The sequence below is a fragment of the Panthera uncia genome, assembly GCF_023721935.1.
Source record: "Panthera uncia isolate 11264 chromosome B3 unlocalized genomic scaffold, Puncia_PCG_1.0 HiC_scaffold_2, whole genome shotgun sequence".
Classification (NCBI taxonomy): domain Eukaryota; kingdom Metazoa; phylum Chordata; class Mammalia; order Carnivora; family Felidae; genus Panthera; species Panthera uncia.
Window position 1 is genome coordinate 2,158,465 of NW_026057583.1, and position 16,891 is coordinate 2,175,355.

General features: G+C 50.7%; 1 protein-coding gene across 1 annotated transcript in view; it reads left to right on the forward strand.

Annotated features, from left to right (window-relative positions):
• SLC28A1 (solute carrier family 28 member 1) overlaps nucleotides 1-16,891 on the forward strand; it is a 48,439-nt gene continuing 31,548 nt past the window's right edge. The window contains exons 1-7 of the mRNA XM_049614254.1: nucleotides 1-123; nucleotides 997-1,085; nucleotides 2,269-2,360; nucleotides 6,012-6,195; nucleotides 14,930-15,071; nucleotides 15,719-15,832; nucleotides 16,752-16,829. Coding sequence (XP_049470211.1) covers nucleotides 28-123; nucleotides 997-1,085; nucleotides 2,269-2,360; nucleotides 6,012-6,195; nucleotides 14,930-15,071; nucleotides 15,719-15,832; nucleotides 16,752-16,829 — 795 coding nt within the window. The 5' untranslated portion in view covers nucleotides 1-27. The remainder of the gene's footprint in view (nucleotides 124-996; nucleotides 1,086-2,268; nucleotides 2,361-6,011; nucleotides 6,196-14,929; nucleotides 15,072-15,718; nucleotides 15,833-16,751; nucleotides 16,830-16,891) is intronic.

Here is a 16,891-nt window from a genome sequence, read left to right on the forward strand (position 1 = left end):
TTGTCTTTCAGCCGCAAGGTCCGGCACATGGAGGGCAACAGCCCGAAAGGAAGAGAGTTCATCTCTCTCACACCTGTGGCCAATGGTCTGGAGAACATGGGGGCCGAGCTCTTGGAAAGTCTGGTCTGTCCCCTTCCCCATCCTCATTTTGGCCCCCTGGTGGGAGGGCCCTTTGTTCGCCTCCTTCCTTCACCCCCTCTACCTCTTTGCTTGAAAAATTAGGGACCCCCCCCCCCAAACGTGTTGGCCTCCTCGACACAGAGCAGCCCCTTTATTTGGCTCAGTAACCATTTGCTGTGCACCTGTGATGTGCCGGGGTAGCCCGCACTAGTCTGAAGGGTCAGGGAAAAAGGCTCAACCCGGAAGTGACGTTTGAGCTGCGACTTAAAAAATAAGAAGGAGGAACCACATGACTGGAGGAGGGGAAGGGTGGATCTCTGGCGAGGTCTCAGCCTTCAAGGAGCTGGCGTTCTTGTCCTTGCTCTGGAACGGCTCAAGGAGAGGCCCTCCACCCAGAACTCTGGAGCCTAATGTGACCCCCTTTTCCCTCCCAGCCTCCCCCAACAAAGCCCCTGCCCCTTCACCACGCTGCACAGCCCCAGGGTGCGCCTTTCACTCTGTGATCTGCAAGAATAACCCCCTGCCCATCCAAACACGACTGCATAGACAAACGGAGGGCAAATGCAACGAGGTGGTCCCGCCTGGGCCTTCTCCAACCAGCCACAGCTGAGGCTCCAGCGTCCCTTCCCAATGCAGGCCAGGAGGACCCCGAGGGCAGGGCGTATCCAGCACTGAGTCCAGCACACTGTGGGTGCTCGGTGTGTGGTTTGCGGAACTTAACTAAGTCGCCCTCTAATTATTTCCTGGACAAAAGCCCCGCCCTCCCACCCCAGCCCACTCCCCAGATGCCCGTGGGCACACTGGCGGCAGCCAGGGTCTCCCTCCGCTCTCACTCGGGGCCGCAGGCACCCTCTGATCACTCTCTGGTCGCTCTAGGAGGAAGGCCGGACCCCTGGCAACGACTCAAGCCGTGCGGAGGGTGGGGACATCTGGACGGAGGCCAGCCCGGAGCCCCTGTCAGGATGGTGGGTGCTCTCCAGGAGGGACGTGCGTTGGCCCGGGGAGGAGGCCACCGTGGGGAGCAGGGACAGGGAAGCTGGGCCCCTGGCAACAGAGAAGGGGCTCCCGGAACCTTGGTCGAAGAAAGGAACAAACGTGTTAGCCGACAAGGGAGCTCTGCTGGCCTCTGCCTCGGGGTGAGCCGGGCCAGGGGCGCCCAGCCTGCTCTGAAGCAGCCAGAAGGCAACTGCGTCAGGAGCCCCAATGTGTACAGGGGGCCTGTTCTGACTAAAGCTGGATGGAGGGGGTCCTGAACCAGCCTGACCCCCCTCTCCACCTCCCCATCTGCCTTCTACCCCAGCCAGTCCCTGGGGCACCTCAGGGATCCTCGAGGCTTAGTTTGAAGACCCCTGGAGCGGTCCAGTCCCCTTGTTTCCCACGGGGAGGCTGGTGACCCAGAGCTGATGCCCAGGCTCACTGGGGGTCCCCGCTGGCCAGATCCTGAGCCGAGGGCGGCAAGGAGAGGAGGGGTGGTGGAGGGGAGGGAGTCCATCTGTCTCTCTGGATGGGAGATTGGGGAAGAGCCTCCCTTAGGGGGGGCAGGTGTTGGGGCCAGAGAGGGGGAGAGGCATTCCTTGAAACAGAAGCTCCTACAAGTGTGGCCTGTGGGTCCTCAGAGGCCAAGTGCCGGCCTTTTCTCCAGGGATAGACAAGCGACCAAAAGACCAGGCAAGAATGGCATTGGCACCAGCGGGAAGGTGGGGGGCAGGTGGTGACCGCCGGGCAGGGGGTGGGCTGTGTACACGCTCTCTTGCAGGGGGAGCTGCTGACTCGGAGGGTAAGTCTCCGGGTCCCCGGGGAACAAGGCAGAGCTAGGAGCTCTCCGCCCGGCCCCACAGACAGGGGGGACACGGGGACAGGGGAGGGAGGCAGCCATCATGGTTCGTGCATTTCTGCATGTGGTTGGGTTCTTACTCATCATCTCAGTTAAGTCCTTCCCAAGCCCAAGGGCAGAATGGACTCAAGGGCAGTGGTGATGCTGGAAGGCGGGGTGGCCTGAGCCGACCCTTAGTTTGTTCTGGGCTGGGGTTGCCCTAGTCCTGTGATGCCGAGGTCAGTGCCCTGGGGGGGGGGGGTACCCGAGTAGCTTCTACCTGGAGCTGTTGACGGTGGGAGTTGACCCGCGGACCCCACTGGCGCTCTCCCCAGGAGGAGCCTGCAGCCTGCTCTGAGGGCCAGACGCTTCTGCCGGGAGCACACACGGCTGTTTCGATGGATCTGCACGGGCCTGCTCTGTACTGGTGAGCCTGGGGCCCAGCCCCCCTGGGAGACCACCATTCCCACCCCAGCTACCACCACCCGGGTTTCAGCCACCTCAGCCCCGGCCATCCATGTCCCAGGGCATTCACTTATCCAATAATCCAACAATCATCTCAGAGCCAGCTCCACGGAGGAAGCTGGGACATCAGAGTAAAGTCAGACCGGATCTTCTTCCCAAAGCGGTCTCTGATCAGTAAGGGAGAGGGGAACGATATTTTCACGTAAGGCAGTGAGCCATCTGGGAACACCAAGGAGGGATGGAAGTGATCAGGGAGGACTTCCAGGAGGAGGTGACATTCAGGCCTCACAGGTCGAGCAGGAGGTAGCCAGCTGGATCCGAAGGACAGGACGGAGTGAGAAGGCACTTGCAGGTAGGAACCACGGGAGCAAAGGTGAAACGCGGCATGGTGTGGGCAGGCAGCTCAGGGACTTGAATTTTGCCCTCAAAGCCAGAGAGAGCCATTGAAGGAATTAACAGGCAAGCCTCGAGGCCAGATTCGCACTGTGGGAGCCTGGAAGAGGCAGGCAGGGTGGCAGTACGTGTGTGAGAAGACGAAGCGTAGGGGACGGACAGGGGCGGCTTGGAGTGACCCTCGGGAAGCCTCACCAACACTCGGAGCCGACCGAGTGCGCAGGATGAAGGACACCCTGGAATCTGGGGTGCCGCGGGGCTCTGTTCAGGCGACGGGGTGCATGATGGTGCCTCCGTGGCTAGGGAGCGCGGGAGGAGGAAGGCTTGGAGGGGAGAGGGATGGCCAGTTGTCCGGGACGGGATGCTGGAGGTACGTCTGCCAGGCCATCGAGAAGGACAGGGGCCTCTCCAGGGACGCCTGGAGAATGAATCGAGAAGTAGGTCAGTGACAGCATCCTGGGACCAGCCACACCAAGGGAGCTGGCAGAGAAAGGGGCAGAGAGAGCCCGAGGGGGCATGGAGATGGGGGGGAGGGGCAGAGACCAGGGAGCACCAGTTCAAGGAGGAGGGAGAGGTGAACAGCAGCATCTCTGTGGTAAGGGGAGCAGCGGAACAGGGACTGAGCGGCGTCCCGGGGGATTTAGAGCCAAGGAAGTCACTAGTAACTTAGGGCACGGGTGAAAAGCTGGATTGGAATGGATGGGAGGAGAGGCAGTGTAGACAGCAAGCGTAGACAGCTCTTTGGAAGGATTTTTTATGAGCACAGGTGGGAATATTAACAAGGAGGGTGTGACAGTGTCGAAGAAGGGGTGTGTTTGTGACAGGAGACACTTGGACTGTGTTTGTGAGTGGGGTGGGGAGGTGGTAGAGAGAGGAGGGGAAGGACATGGGGACAGATGGCAGGTGCAGGGGGGGACCCCTAAGCCCAGGGAAGGAGGGTCACCGCAGGTCCTCCTGCAGGCGGGACATGGAGGGGGGTGTAGCTGTGGATGCAGAAGCCCCCCCCCCCCCCCCGGGGCCAGGCGGGAGAGGACACCGAGAGCCATGACGGCAATGGCCCCGGTCTTCATGTTCGAAAGTGAAAGCAGGGCTGAAGGCTGAGATGGGCTGGCTCATGGTCCCTGCAGCTTCCTTCTAGAGATGTCTGAGACAGTGAGGTCTTCCTCTGGCTGGACCTGAGCCTGGGCCTTCTCTGTCCCTCTCGCTTCCACACTCACTCAGACCCACATTGCTTTCGTTTGTAGAAATGACTGAACTCCTCCCAGGAGATGATGAAAATCACTTATCTCATCCTGTCTCTGCCTTTGTGGTGGCTGTCAGTCGGTCAATTATCCTTTACAATGGCCACTCTCCATTTCCTCCATGTTTGCATGGTTTTGATCTCCTGCGGCTCTTTGATAATATTATTGCATCATGCCTTCGGTGGGGCCCTTCACGCACCTTCTGAGAGTAGGCCCGCGTTCTCAGCGCTCTGGGCCTGGGCCACAGCAATGGTGTCCTCATGTTAGGTGGGCTTTCTCCATAGGTGCCCAGACAGCCCTGGCCGCTGGCCGCCACGGAGGGCCTTGGTGTTCCCAGTCTCGGAAGAATGGTGGGTCTCTCGCCCACATTTCTGGCCAAGTCGCCAGAGGTGCCTGGCCTGGCGGGGGTCCTGTGCCCGTTCTGGTCTCCCACTGCTGATGTAGCCCAGACTCCCCTGGAAAACATGGGCTTAGAGTGGGGACGTGCCCAAAAGGAACAGACAAGTCCTGTCACCAGAGGGGTGAACAGATCCTAGAAGAATACAAACAACTCCTAAGACGCGTTTCTCCATGCCCTGTCTGGGAGACTCGTCTACACCGCCTCCTGTCCTGCACAGCGTGCCAGTCCCCCGAGTCACAGACCCTAAGACAGACAGACCTGGGTAGGAATTTTAGCCCAGTTTCCTCCCGGTGTGAATCCTCGGGTGCCCCGTCTCTAAATGGGATCAGCGCAGACCCAGCTGTCGGTGGTTATGAGCAGTAGCCCTGGGAGGCCCAGGAAGGGCCGAGTGCGCGCCCCTGGCCCTTGCCTCGGCCTCCCGCGGCCCTATGCCCGCGTCCCTGGCACCCCTGCAGGGCCACACCTGCGTGCCTCTCAGTGACACCCGTGCAGGTCGGAGGCCCAGCCCACGATCGTCTGTGTGAGAACAAGGTAGCTTCATCTCTCAGAACTCTGCTCCAATTTTAACATCCCAACCGAGCAATATGAACCTACCTTCCGTCAGTGTGAAATAGCCCTTCCGCCTTTTCCCCAGGAGGCCCCAGTGGGGCTTGTCTGTCCTCAGGTGTGGACGGACCTGCCCACTCCTGCAACTGCTCCCAGGTTCTCCGTCCTTGCAGGTAGCCATGGAGACGTCCCCGTCTCCGGTCTCCATCGGGGCCTCTCCTGGACTCCTCTCCCCTCTCTGCTTCCGGGCTACTCAGAGATGACTCCCGCGGCCTTGGCACCTGCCTTGGGGTGCAGAACCTCAGAAGCTTTCTATGATCTGCCTGCCCACACACTGCCCGGGTGCCCCCTCTTTGGAATCTTGCGGCCTCCCCTGGGGCAGGGCTCCTCTGTCCCCAGGCCGGATCCCTTCCCCCTGGGTCCACCAGCGTCCTCCAGCTGGTCCGTCCCCGAAACGTCTGTCTTCCAGCCAGTGTCTTCTAACCAGTCTGGCGGCAGGGTGGGCAGCGTAGGACCTACACTTACGCATGAGGTTGCAGCTCGCATGTTTTGCCCGGTGGAAAATCTCTAAGTCCTTTCCATTCTTCAAGGGCCCTGGCTTCTGAAATTCATGAGCCGGGGAGAGACTTTCCCCCTCTGCTCTCCACGATCATATCCCCTTCTTGAAGGAGAGCACACCCTGGCTTAACTGCACAAGAGGCGAGGAACAGGCAGGGAAAAGGCGAGTCTAGGAAGAAAATGGCCCGTATTTTCAGAGCAGGATGCTGGACACACGAGCAAACTCCTTCCTGGAGTGACTGATGTGCCCATCTCTGCCCGCCATGGAACGGAGTGTAGTCTGGGACGCAGCAGGCCCTCCGCAGGTGCTCAGAGACGCACGTTGTCTCGCGCCCACCCTAACCCTAACCTAACTCAGAGAGGTGGGGCCACTCCCCTGCCCTCTGTGCCCTGTGTGGCGCAAGGTGGAGCTGGAGGGCACGGCGGCAGGCCCTCGTCATCGTCAGTGACCTCTCTCTGTTTCACTCCCACCCAGCGTTCGCTGCCTTCCTGCTGGTCGCCGGCCTCCTGGATTTCCAGAGGGCCCTGGCACTGTTCGTCCTCACCGGTGTGGTCCTCGCCTTCCTGGCCCACAGCCTGCTGAAGAGGCTGCTGGGGCCCAAACTGCTGAGGTGTTTCAAGCCTCTGGGGCATTGCCGCCTGAACGTCTGGTTTGAGAGGTGAGTGAGCTCATGGCCGCCGGCTGACGCCTCTGAGTCAGCTCTGGCTCGGCACCAGGCCTGGATGAGCAGGGCCTCAGTCCTGATCTCCCCCAGACAGTTCCTGGGCAATGGGGACGTTCCACCCGGGGGGCCCGGGCAGGTATGGCTGGGTGGCTTCAACGGCCGCAGCCCTCTCTGTGATGGTTTGCCATTTCCGCCTGGTTCTCTGTCCAGTTACGACAGGTGACTGAGATCAGGAACTGAGAACAGGACTTGACAGTTTCCTAAATTCGGGGATTCCAGCCCATCCAGAGAGGCAGGGCCTCTATCAGATCCTTTGGGGCGTGTGTGAGACAGCTGCTGGGGCCACGCCTGGGGTCAGACTCAGCAGGCAGGATTGGGGGCCGGGTGGCAGTGAATTTAGTCAGCCCCCAGAAGGTTCTCCTGTAGCCAGCCATGTTCCCGGACAGTTTGGGATCTCCTCGTTTTCAAACTGGGCTCTTTAGGGTTCTGGAGACCTTGGAGGTGCCGTAGGGCAGGAGGGAGAAATTGGAGATGGAAATATCAGACCTCCCTCCCCAAATGCCCATTTCAACCAGGAAACTCTATTTTACCTGTTTTATAAACTAAGGTTTGGGGGGGCGGGGGGGAAGCTGGAAAAAATGTTTCTATGGCTTAAAAAAAATCTGAAGACCCCCCCAATCTATATCAGGACTCCGTTTTGTTGATAAAGAAACTGGTATTCAAAGATCTCCAGTGACTAAGCTATGGAGGTACCACAGACTAATGATTTGAGCCAGCCTATGGATGAACACATTTTTTCATTTTATTTATCAATAAATATATAATAATAAATAATCATTATTCTTTATAATAGTATCACTTTAAATAAATTAAATAAAATTTAAAGATGAATAAATTAAATAAAATGTGAGTAAAATTTTTAAAATGTATCATTGGGGTACCTGGGTGGCTCAGTTGGTTGAGTGTCCAAGTTCGGCTCAGGTCATGATCTCACGCTTTGTGAGTTTGAGCCGTTCATTGGGCTCTCTGCTGTCTGCACAGAGCCTGCTTCAGATCCTCTGCCCCTTCCCGTGTTATAGTCTGTCAAAAATAAATAAATCTTAAAAAATAAAATAAAAAATTTATCCTTTTTAATAATTAAATTTGTAAATAGATTTATAAAAGGATTTATTTTTACAATCATCTATTTGTGACAAATCATTGATACTGGTTTTCCTTTTGAAGTATTGATATAAAATTTCCTTTAGGGGTACCTGGCTGGCTCAGTCAGTAGAGCGTGCTACTTGGGGTTGTGAGTTCAAGCCCCATGTTGGGTATAGAGATTACTTAAAAATAAATAAGTAAATAAATAAATAAATATTTTAAAATACACATTCTTATTAATAATTAATTAGATTAATTAGACTTCATGAAAAGTAAAAACTTGGATTCAAAGGACACCATCAAGGAAGTAAAAAGACAACCCACAGTACAGAGGAAAATATTTGCAAATTATGTATCTGATAAGGGATGTGTGTCTAGAATTACAACCCAACGATAAAAAGGCAAATAACCCAATTGAAGTCTGGGAAAAAGACTTGAATGGAGATTTCTCCAAAGATATACAAATAGCCAGTAAATACATGAAAACATGCTCCACATCATTAGCCGTCATAAAAATGCAAATAAAAACCACAATGAGATATCACTTCACATTTCTTGGGATGATAACAAAAAAGACAGATAATAACAAGCGTTGGTCCAGATGTTGAAGCCTTGGAACCCTCATCCACTGCTGATAGAAATGTGAAATACTGTTGCTGCGTTACAAATTAATTAGTTCCTCAAAATACTATACATTCAGTTATCATGTGGGAACTGGAGTTGGCATCCACAGCAATTCCACTCCTAGGTATATACCTAAGAGAAATGAAAACGTATGTCGGCACAAAAACTTGTACACAAATGTTCGTGGCAACATTATTTATTTCTCTATTTTTATTTTTATTTTATTTTGGAGGCGAGAGGAAGAGAGAGCGCAAGCAGGGGAGAGGGGGGAGGTGGGGAGAGAGAATCTTAGGCATGGAGCCTGACATGGGGCTCAATCCCATGACCCTGGGATCATGACCTGAGCCAGAATCTGGAGTTGGAGGCTCAACCGACTGAGCCACCCAGGCGGCCCGTAACATTATTTATAATAGCCAAAAGGTGGAAACAACCCAAATGTCCATCAACAGATAAGTGGGTAAGTCAAATATGTGTATCCATATAATGGAATATTATTTGGCACAGAAAGGAAAGCTACATGCTACAATAATGATGAAGCTTGAAAATATTATCCTAAGTGAAAGAAACCAGTCCCAAAGGATGACGTATCATAGGATTCCATTTACATGAAATGTCCAAAGTGACAAATCTAAACCTCGACTAAGGTTGGGGGGATGGATGGAAAGATTGGGGGGTGATGGCTAGAGGTGCTAGGTTATTCTCTGGGATGATGAAAATATTCTAAAGTTGATGGTTATAATGGTCATACAACTCCGTGAATATACTGAGGGCCATTAAACTGTGTACTTTAAATGGGCAAATTGTGTGATATGTGAATTCTGTTTCAACTTAAAAAATACATGTATTTGATATTGGCTTCCAGTTTATCCTTCCACTTGAAACAACTGAAAAACTGGGACAGGTATATATGAAGCAATAGCTCTTAAGAAACTCAACATCAGGCACCAGAAGACAGTGATCCTGGAGAAGCAGGGAACAGAGGAGATGAGCCCTATGAGTAAGCCCACACCTTACTGCACAGAGAGAGTTTCCAGGCCACAGTGCAGAGAAGGGGAATGAAGGTGGGCCAGCGTATGTTCTGGGTTGAGGATACAGAGCTGGGAATCCAGGGAAGTGAAGGTGGTCAGAGTTGGTAATGCAGAATACCAGTGAAGACAATGGCACAGAGAGAAAGCTCCAGAAATCTACAGAGGGTCTTCCCTGAGAATTTCTTTGAGTTCCGGTCAGTGAATGCATATGAGAAAACTATCCAAGGCCTGGGAAAGACCCATCCACAAGGATTAGAGGAAGAATGCCTGGAAACCACACAGGGCCAGAAATTGTGTTTATTTTCAACAGTCAGAGTGGAAACTTCATAATTTCACGGGGCATTGTTTACAATACTAAAGATCTTGGGACAGTAGTACAGAAAAATTAACCATAGAATAAACCTTGCTCAGGCTTTCCCTAACAAATCTTAAAAACAAAACTTGAAAGAGTCAAACACAATGTCAGTAAACCATGGCACCACATTAAGTGGAAACATGTAATTGAAGTCTCCAGAGGAGAAAGAGGGAAGAAAAAAAATACTCGGAGAAATCACGTCCAAAAAATTCCCAATCTGATAAACATTATAAACCCTTAGATCCAAGAAGCTCCACAAATCTTCAGTGCAAGAAACAAGAAATCATAATCAAATTGCTTAACGTCCGACTTCGGCTCAGGTCATGATCTCGCAGTCCGTGAGATTGAGCCCCGCGTCAGGCTCTGTGCTGACAGCTCAGAGCCTGGAGCCTGCTTCAGATTCTGTGTCTCCCTCTCTCTCTGCCCCTTCCCTGCTCATGCTCTGTCTCTTTTTCTCTCTCTCTCTCAAAAGTAAATAAACATTAAAAAAATTTTCTCAAATTGCTTAAAACTGGTGATAAAAGAAGAAATTCTAAAAACAGCTAGAGAAGAAATATGTGCAAAGATGTGGATGGCAGCAGATTCCTTCTCGAAAGCGACACAAATGAAAAAGCAATGGAACAGTCAAACGACAAATGTGTGTCAATCTAGAATTAGTTACCAGTGAAACATCATTCAAAAAAGGAGAAATGGGACTTTTTTTATACATGTAAAAGCTGAGAGAAGTTTTCAGACATAAAAAAATAGACCTGCACTACAGGAAATGCTAAAGGAAATTCTTCTAAAAGAAGGAAAACGATATCAGAGGGAAATCGAGATTTACGCAAAAGAGTGAAGAACATTGAAATGGCAACTACATAGGTAAAAATAATGGCTATTTTTATTATTATTTAAATCTCTTTCAAAGGCAGTCAACTTATAAACCAAGAATAAGAATAATGTATTGTGGAGTTTATATGATATGTAGAAGTAAACACCAATATAGCACAAGGGCTAGGAGGGAAGAAGTGAAATTCTATTGCTGGGCGGTTTTTATACTGCATGTGAAGGAGTGTAATATGACTTAAGGGTAGATTGTGATAAGTTCAAGAGTATCCTATAATGCTAAAGCAACCACTAAAATAACATGACAAGGAGTTATAGCTAACAAGTTAAAAAAGAGAGTGAGAGAGGTAAAAGAGACTCATTTTAAAATAGTCAATCTGCAAGGAGGTAGAAAAGTTGGAAAAGGGGACAAAGAACAGATGGCACAAATAGAAAATAAATAGCAAGATGGTAGATGAAACTTTCCTCCCAAACCAATAATCGCAGTAAATGTACAGGCCAGTATCCCTCATGAATAAGGAGGTAACAAATTATTAACAAAGTTTTGTAAAACCAAGTGTGACAAAATATAAAAGGAATAAGACATGAATGAATGGGGTTTATCCCAGGAATCCAAAGTTGGTTTAACACTAAAAAATTATCATAGGTCACATTAATAGATTAAAAAGAAAATAAGCATATGATCATGCCAATAGATTCAGAGAAAGCATTTGACATAATTCAGCGTCCATTCCTGATATGAATTCTGAGCAAAGCAGGATGAACAAAATAACAAAAATCTATAGCGGGCATCATACTTAACTGGGAAAGACTGAATGATTTTCCACCGAGATCAACAATATAAGAATGTCCCTTCTCGGCACTTTTATTCAACATTGTACTAGAGGTTCTAGCTTGTGTGATAAGGTAAGAAAAAGAAATGAAAGACATACAGATTGAAAAAGAAGAAGTAAATCTGTCTTTGTTCACAGACAACATCGTCTACACAGAAAATCCTATGGAATCTAGCAAAAAAGCTAATAGAACTAACAGGTCAGTTTAACAAGTTTGCAGGATACAAGATCAACATACAAAAAAAATCGTATTTTGAGGCGCCAACAATAAACAATAATGAATTAAATTATAAATGCCGTTTAGAATAGCATGAAACGTAAATTACTTGAGGTAAAATCTGAAAAAGATGTGCAGACTTGTACATTGAAACCTACAAAACACTGCTGAGAGAAATTAAAGAAAACTTAAAGAATGGGGCAATATACCAGGTTCATGGATCGAAAGACTCAGTATTGTCAGCATATCAGTTCTTCTCAAATTAATCTATAAATTCTTATTAATATCCCAATCAAAATTATCACGGGCTTTTGGGGTAGAAATTGGTAAGGTGATTTAAAAATTCATATAGAAATGCAAAGAACCTAGAATAGCCAAACCAACTGTAAAAAAGACAAATAAGTTTGATGAATTTATACCATGTGTCTTTAAGACTTACTGTAAAGCTACAGTAATCAAGACAATATGGTTATCTGAATCAAAACAGACAAGAGAGACCAAATAGGAATAGAATAGACAGTCCAGAAATAGATCCACATGTATATGGCCAATTGACTCATGACAAGGGTGCTAAGGCAATTCAAAGGAGACATAATCATATTGACAAATTATGCTAAAACCGTGGTATATTCATAGGCAGAAGGAAGAAGAGGAAAAACAAAATAATGACATAATAATCCACGCCTCACAGTACATGGGAAATTAACTGAAAACGGGAAATCATAAACCTAAATGGAAAGCCTAAAACTATAAAACGAATATAAGGAGATGTAGGAGAAAATCTTTGTGACCCTTGACTTGAGTAAATTTCTTAGAAACAAAACCAAAATCACAATCTATTAAAAATTTTGACAAAGTGAATTTCATCAGAATTAAGAACTTCTCTTCAAAAAACATGCTTAAGAGAAGAAAAAAGACAAGGCACGACTCCAAGAAAAGTTTTACAAATCACAGATCTGACCAAGGACTTGTATCCAGTATATATTAAGCACTCTCAAAGCTCGATAATAAGAAAAACACCCCAATTTAAGAATGGGCTCAAGATGTGAGCAGACAATTCTTTCAAGAAGATACATAAGTGGTGAATAAGCACATGGAAAGATGCTCAACATCATTAGTTATTAGAGAATTGCAAATTAAAATCACAAAGAGGTACTGCTCTATGTCTGTTGGAAATGACTAGAATTCGGAAGATAGACGTTACGAAGTGTTGGCAAAGATGTAAAGGAAACGGAACTCCAACATCCTGCTCGGGGGTGTGTAAAATTGTGCAATAATAGGGGCGCCTGGGTGGCGCAGTCGGTTAAGCGTCCGACTTCAGCCAGGTCACGATCTCGCGGTCCGTGAGTTCGAGCCCCGCATCAGGCTCTGGGCTGATGGCTCGGAGCCTGGAGCCTGTTTCCGATTCTGTGTCTCCCTCTCTCTCTGCCCCTCCCCCGTTCATGCTCTGTCTCTCTCTGTCCCAAAAATAAATTAAAAACGTTGAAAAAAAAATTTTAAAAAAAATTGTGCAATAATTTTGGGAAATAGTTTGGCAGTCTCCTAAAGAGTTAGACTTACCATATGATTCACCCATTCCACTTACCAAAGCATCACCCAAGCAGTACTGACCCAAGGAAAATGAAAGCGTAAATCTGTACAAAGACCTGCGCGTAACTATTTGAATGTTCTTAGCAGCTTTGTCTGTCATAGCCAAAGGCTGGAAACAACCGAAATGCCCATCAGCAGGCGAACAGATAAGCCAAGCATGGTCCATCCACGCAATGGAATACTGCACAGCAATAAAAAGAGACCAGTTCCTGATAGATGAAAAAATATGGATGAATCTCAAAATAGTTATGTCGAGTGAGAGCAGTCAGATGAAAAAAGGATATGTGCTCTATGATCCCATTTATATAAAATCCTAGAAAATGCAAACTAATCTAGTGACAGAGAACAGATCAGTTGTTGCCTGGGGACGAGGAGGGGGGCCAGGAATTACAGAGGGGCATGAAGAACGTTTTGGGTGTCTTAACTGTGGTGACGGTCTCAAGGTACGTCCGTACACACATCAAGACTTCCCGAATTGTTCACTTTCAACATCTATTTATTACATGCCAGTCGTACCTCTATAAAGGCATTAAGAAACAAATGACAGGGGCACCCGGGTGGCTCAGTCGGTTGAGCGTCCGACTCTTGGTTTCGGCTCAGGTCATGATCTCATGATTCATGAGATCGAGCCCCGCATCAGGCTTTGCACTGGCAGTGAGGAGCCTGCTTTGGATTCTTTCTCTCTCTTTCTCTATGCCCCTTCCCCACTTGTGCTTTCTCTCTCTCTCAGGATAAATAAATAAACTTAAAAAAAAAAAAGAAAGAAACAAATGACAACAGAAACCCAACCCAAAACATGCACTGACTTTTTTAAAAATTTAATTTAGTTTATTTTATTTTAAGTAGTCTCCACACCCAATGTAGGGCTTGAACTCGCGACCCTGAGACTAAGAGCTGCACACTCTGCTGAAGGAGCCAGCCAGGTGCCCCTGCACTTAAGGTTTTATAAAGTTTTATAAAGAGAAATAGTAAGTAAGTAAGGCAAGTGGCACAGAGACAGGCAGAAACTGTGCAGCGGACCGGTGGTGTTAGCTGCTTAGAAACACGGGCAGAAGTGAGCAGTGAACTCTGGGCTTGGCCTGTGGGAGTTCTGGTCCCGGGTCCACCCCTCACCAGTGGTCGTGCACAGAGCTAGTGAAGAGAATAAACTTCTGCCGGGTGCCTGGCTTAAAGTCTCAAATCTGCTACTTGTTAGATGGGTGGCCGTGGGCAAGTCATTTCACCTTGCTGTGCCTCAGTTTCTTCGTGTGTACAATGAGGGCGGGGATGGTATGTCTTCCAGCACTGGGTGTAGTTCCTGGCGCATAATAGGTGCTCAGTGAACATTAGCTGTTATTAGTAGGACCAGGTGAGTCAGTGACTGGGTCGGGGGTGGACCTCGAGCACCCAAGGCCCAGACCCTCCCCCCCACCAGGTGAGCCAACTCCAGCCCCAGGGAGGGAAGCTGTAAATGTTGCTTCCAGGGGTGCCTGGGTGGCTCAGTCGGTTAAGCGTCCGATTTCAGCTCAGGTCATGATCTCGTGGTTGCTGGGTTCGAGCCCCATATCAGGCTCGGTGCTGACAGCTCAGAGCCTGGAACCCGTTTCGGATTCTGTGTCTCCCTCTCTCCCTGCCCCTCCCCCGCTCATGCTCTGTCTCTTTCTCTCTTGAAAATGAATGAACATTAAAAAAAATAAATAAAAAACAAATCGTTGCTTCCCAGCCTTGGTCCCAGGAGCTCGGCTCACCTGCCCAGACTGACATTACTGCTTCTGGGAAGCAGAGCCCTGGGCCCCACAGGCCCCACCTCACCCTGGCAAGGTCAGAGGCTGGGCTGAGCATCGCTGCATCTGTGAGAATCCCTGCCCTTGATGGAGCCACGTGCTCGGCACCGTGCAAAGCTCAGCACACACATTCTCTTCTTTAGTCCTCCTGGCAACCAGGAGAAGCGTGGGGCTTCGGCTTCATTTGCCCAATGAGGACGCCAGACCCAGAGAGGCTAGGTGGTCTGTGTGAGGTCACACAGCTCTCTCCTCCCCCCAGCCCTGAGCACCCTTCCCCTGGAGCCCTGGGTGCCCTTGTGTAGGGGTGGGGGAGACGCTGAGGGTGATGGCTTTCTGCCTCTCCCCCGCAGGACTCTGGCCCTCGCTGCTTTCCTGGGCCTGGTCTCGTGGCTGGTTCTGGACACCTCCCAGCGACCCGAGCAGCTAGTGTCCTTTGCAGGAATCTGCGTGTTCATCTGCCTCCTCTTCGCCTGCTCAAAGCATCACCGCACAGTGAGTCCTCAGTCGTCAGGCCCAGAGTGCGCCGCAGCCCCTTCCCTCCCTGCCTCCCGAAACTAGGATCCCTCCCCGCTTCGTGGTGTGGCCGACATCTCCCCGCAGGCTTCAGCCAGGCCTCCCAGAGATCCTCACGCACCTGCATTTGAAGGTCACCGCTGAGGAGTCCTTAAATGCTGAGAGGCAGAAGCAGTCCTCTGCCGAGGGTGGGGGCGTCCAGGGAGCGGGGGGTCAGGGCAGCTGGGAGCCCTGCCTGGGGAGAAGAGATGGGGGGAGGTCCAGGCAGACAGAAGCTACACTGACACTAGAATCGGAGGCCACAGCCGCCCGGTGAGGACCGGGACCGAGCGCTATGGCCTGCTCGAGGCGGCTCCAGTCTTGCAATGGGTCCTTAGACCGCGCCCCACCCCTGCCCACTGCCCCAGGCCCATTACTGCCAAGAGCGTGGCCTATTCTGACCGCAGGGTGGACGGGACCGTCGGCAACAGGCCCAGGGGTCGTGGCTGGGTCCAGTCCTATCCTGCAGACGAGGCCAAGACTCCCAGGCCCCTCAGCAGCACTGTGCTCTCTGCCCTTTCCGCCTGCTGTTCCCTGTGGATCCCCCAAGGAGCTGAGCTCACCAGGACCTTTCTCTCGGGTGGCAGGTATCCTGGAGGACTGTGTCCTGGGGCCTCGGACTACAGTTCGCACTTGGTCTCTTCGTCATCAGAACAGAGCCAGGATTTATTGCATTCCAGTGGATGGGCAACCAGATCCAGGTGCATACAAGGGGCACTCGGGTTGCCAGGGAAAAGCCGCTGTACTGGGGGAAGGGAAGGGTGGGGCCGTAAGGAGGGGCTTGGGATCGGGACGGTGGGGGTGCGCTGGGCCCCAGGCCACGTGAGCAGCAGGGGCTGGGCAGTGCGGCCACTCCTTCCCCTAGGCCCGGGGCCACCTGCAGACAGCTGTCCTTCCAGCGGCTGGTCCGATGCGGAAGAGAATCTCAGCACAGGAGGGTTCGTGGGTACTGAGGGCGCAAGGCATGTGGCCCTCGGCAGTCATGAGTGATGTGGAACATGCGACAGTTAAAAGTGCTAAAAAAAAAAATTACAACTGATTTACTTTGTCATATGTGTGCATTTAAAAATAATGTTCAGTTTCTTGAAGTTATGTTTTTTTAAGTTTTTAATGTTTATCTTTGAGAGAGAGAGAGAGACAGACAGACAGAGTGTGATTGGAGAGGGGCAGAGAGAGAGGGAGACACAGAATCTGAAGCAGGCTCCAGGTTCTGAGCTGTCCGCACAGAGCCCGACGCGAGGCTCGGACTCACGAACAGTGAGATCATGACCTGAGCTGAAGTCGGACGCCTAACCGACTGAGCCACCCAGACGCCCCTGAGGGTGCTCTCTTAAAGTGTACAGAAAAGGTGTCTCCCGGGGAGAATGTGCTCAGGGGAGCAAACCCCTGTGAACGTGTGTTCACGAAGTGCACTGCTGGGTGGTGCCCGACCCCCGCAAGGCCCGGGAGGCCCGGTGACCCTCTCTCCCCCACACTGGGCTGCTGGACGGGCTGCTGGACGGGCCCACGGCAGGCGACGTCCCTCCGGCTCACCCGGCCTGGCTTTCTGGCCGCTGTTGGTGCCCCTTCCCCTCCTGGCCTCACTCCGGGTTTTTGCATTGTTTTGTCTTTTGCTTTCAGATCTTCCTGAGCTACACGGACGTGGGCTCCAGCTTCGTGTTTGGGGAGGCCATGGTCAAGGGAGTCTTTGCCTTTCAGGTCAGCCCAACTCCTGGCCCGCGAGGGCCTTAGCAGCGGCTGCCCAGTACCTGTGGCCAGGG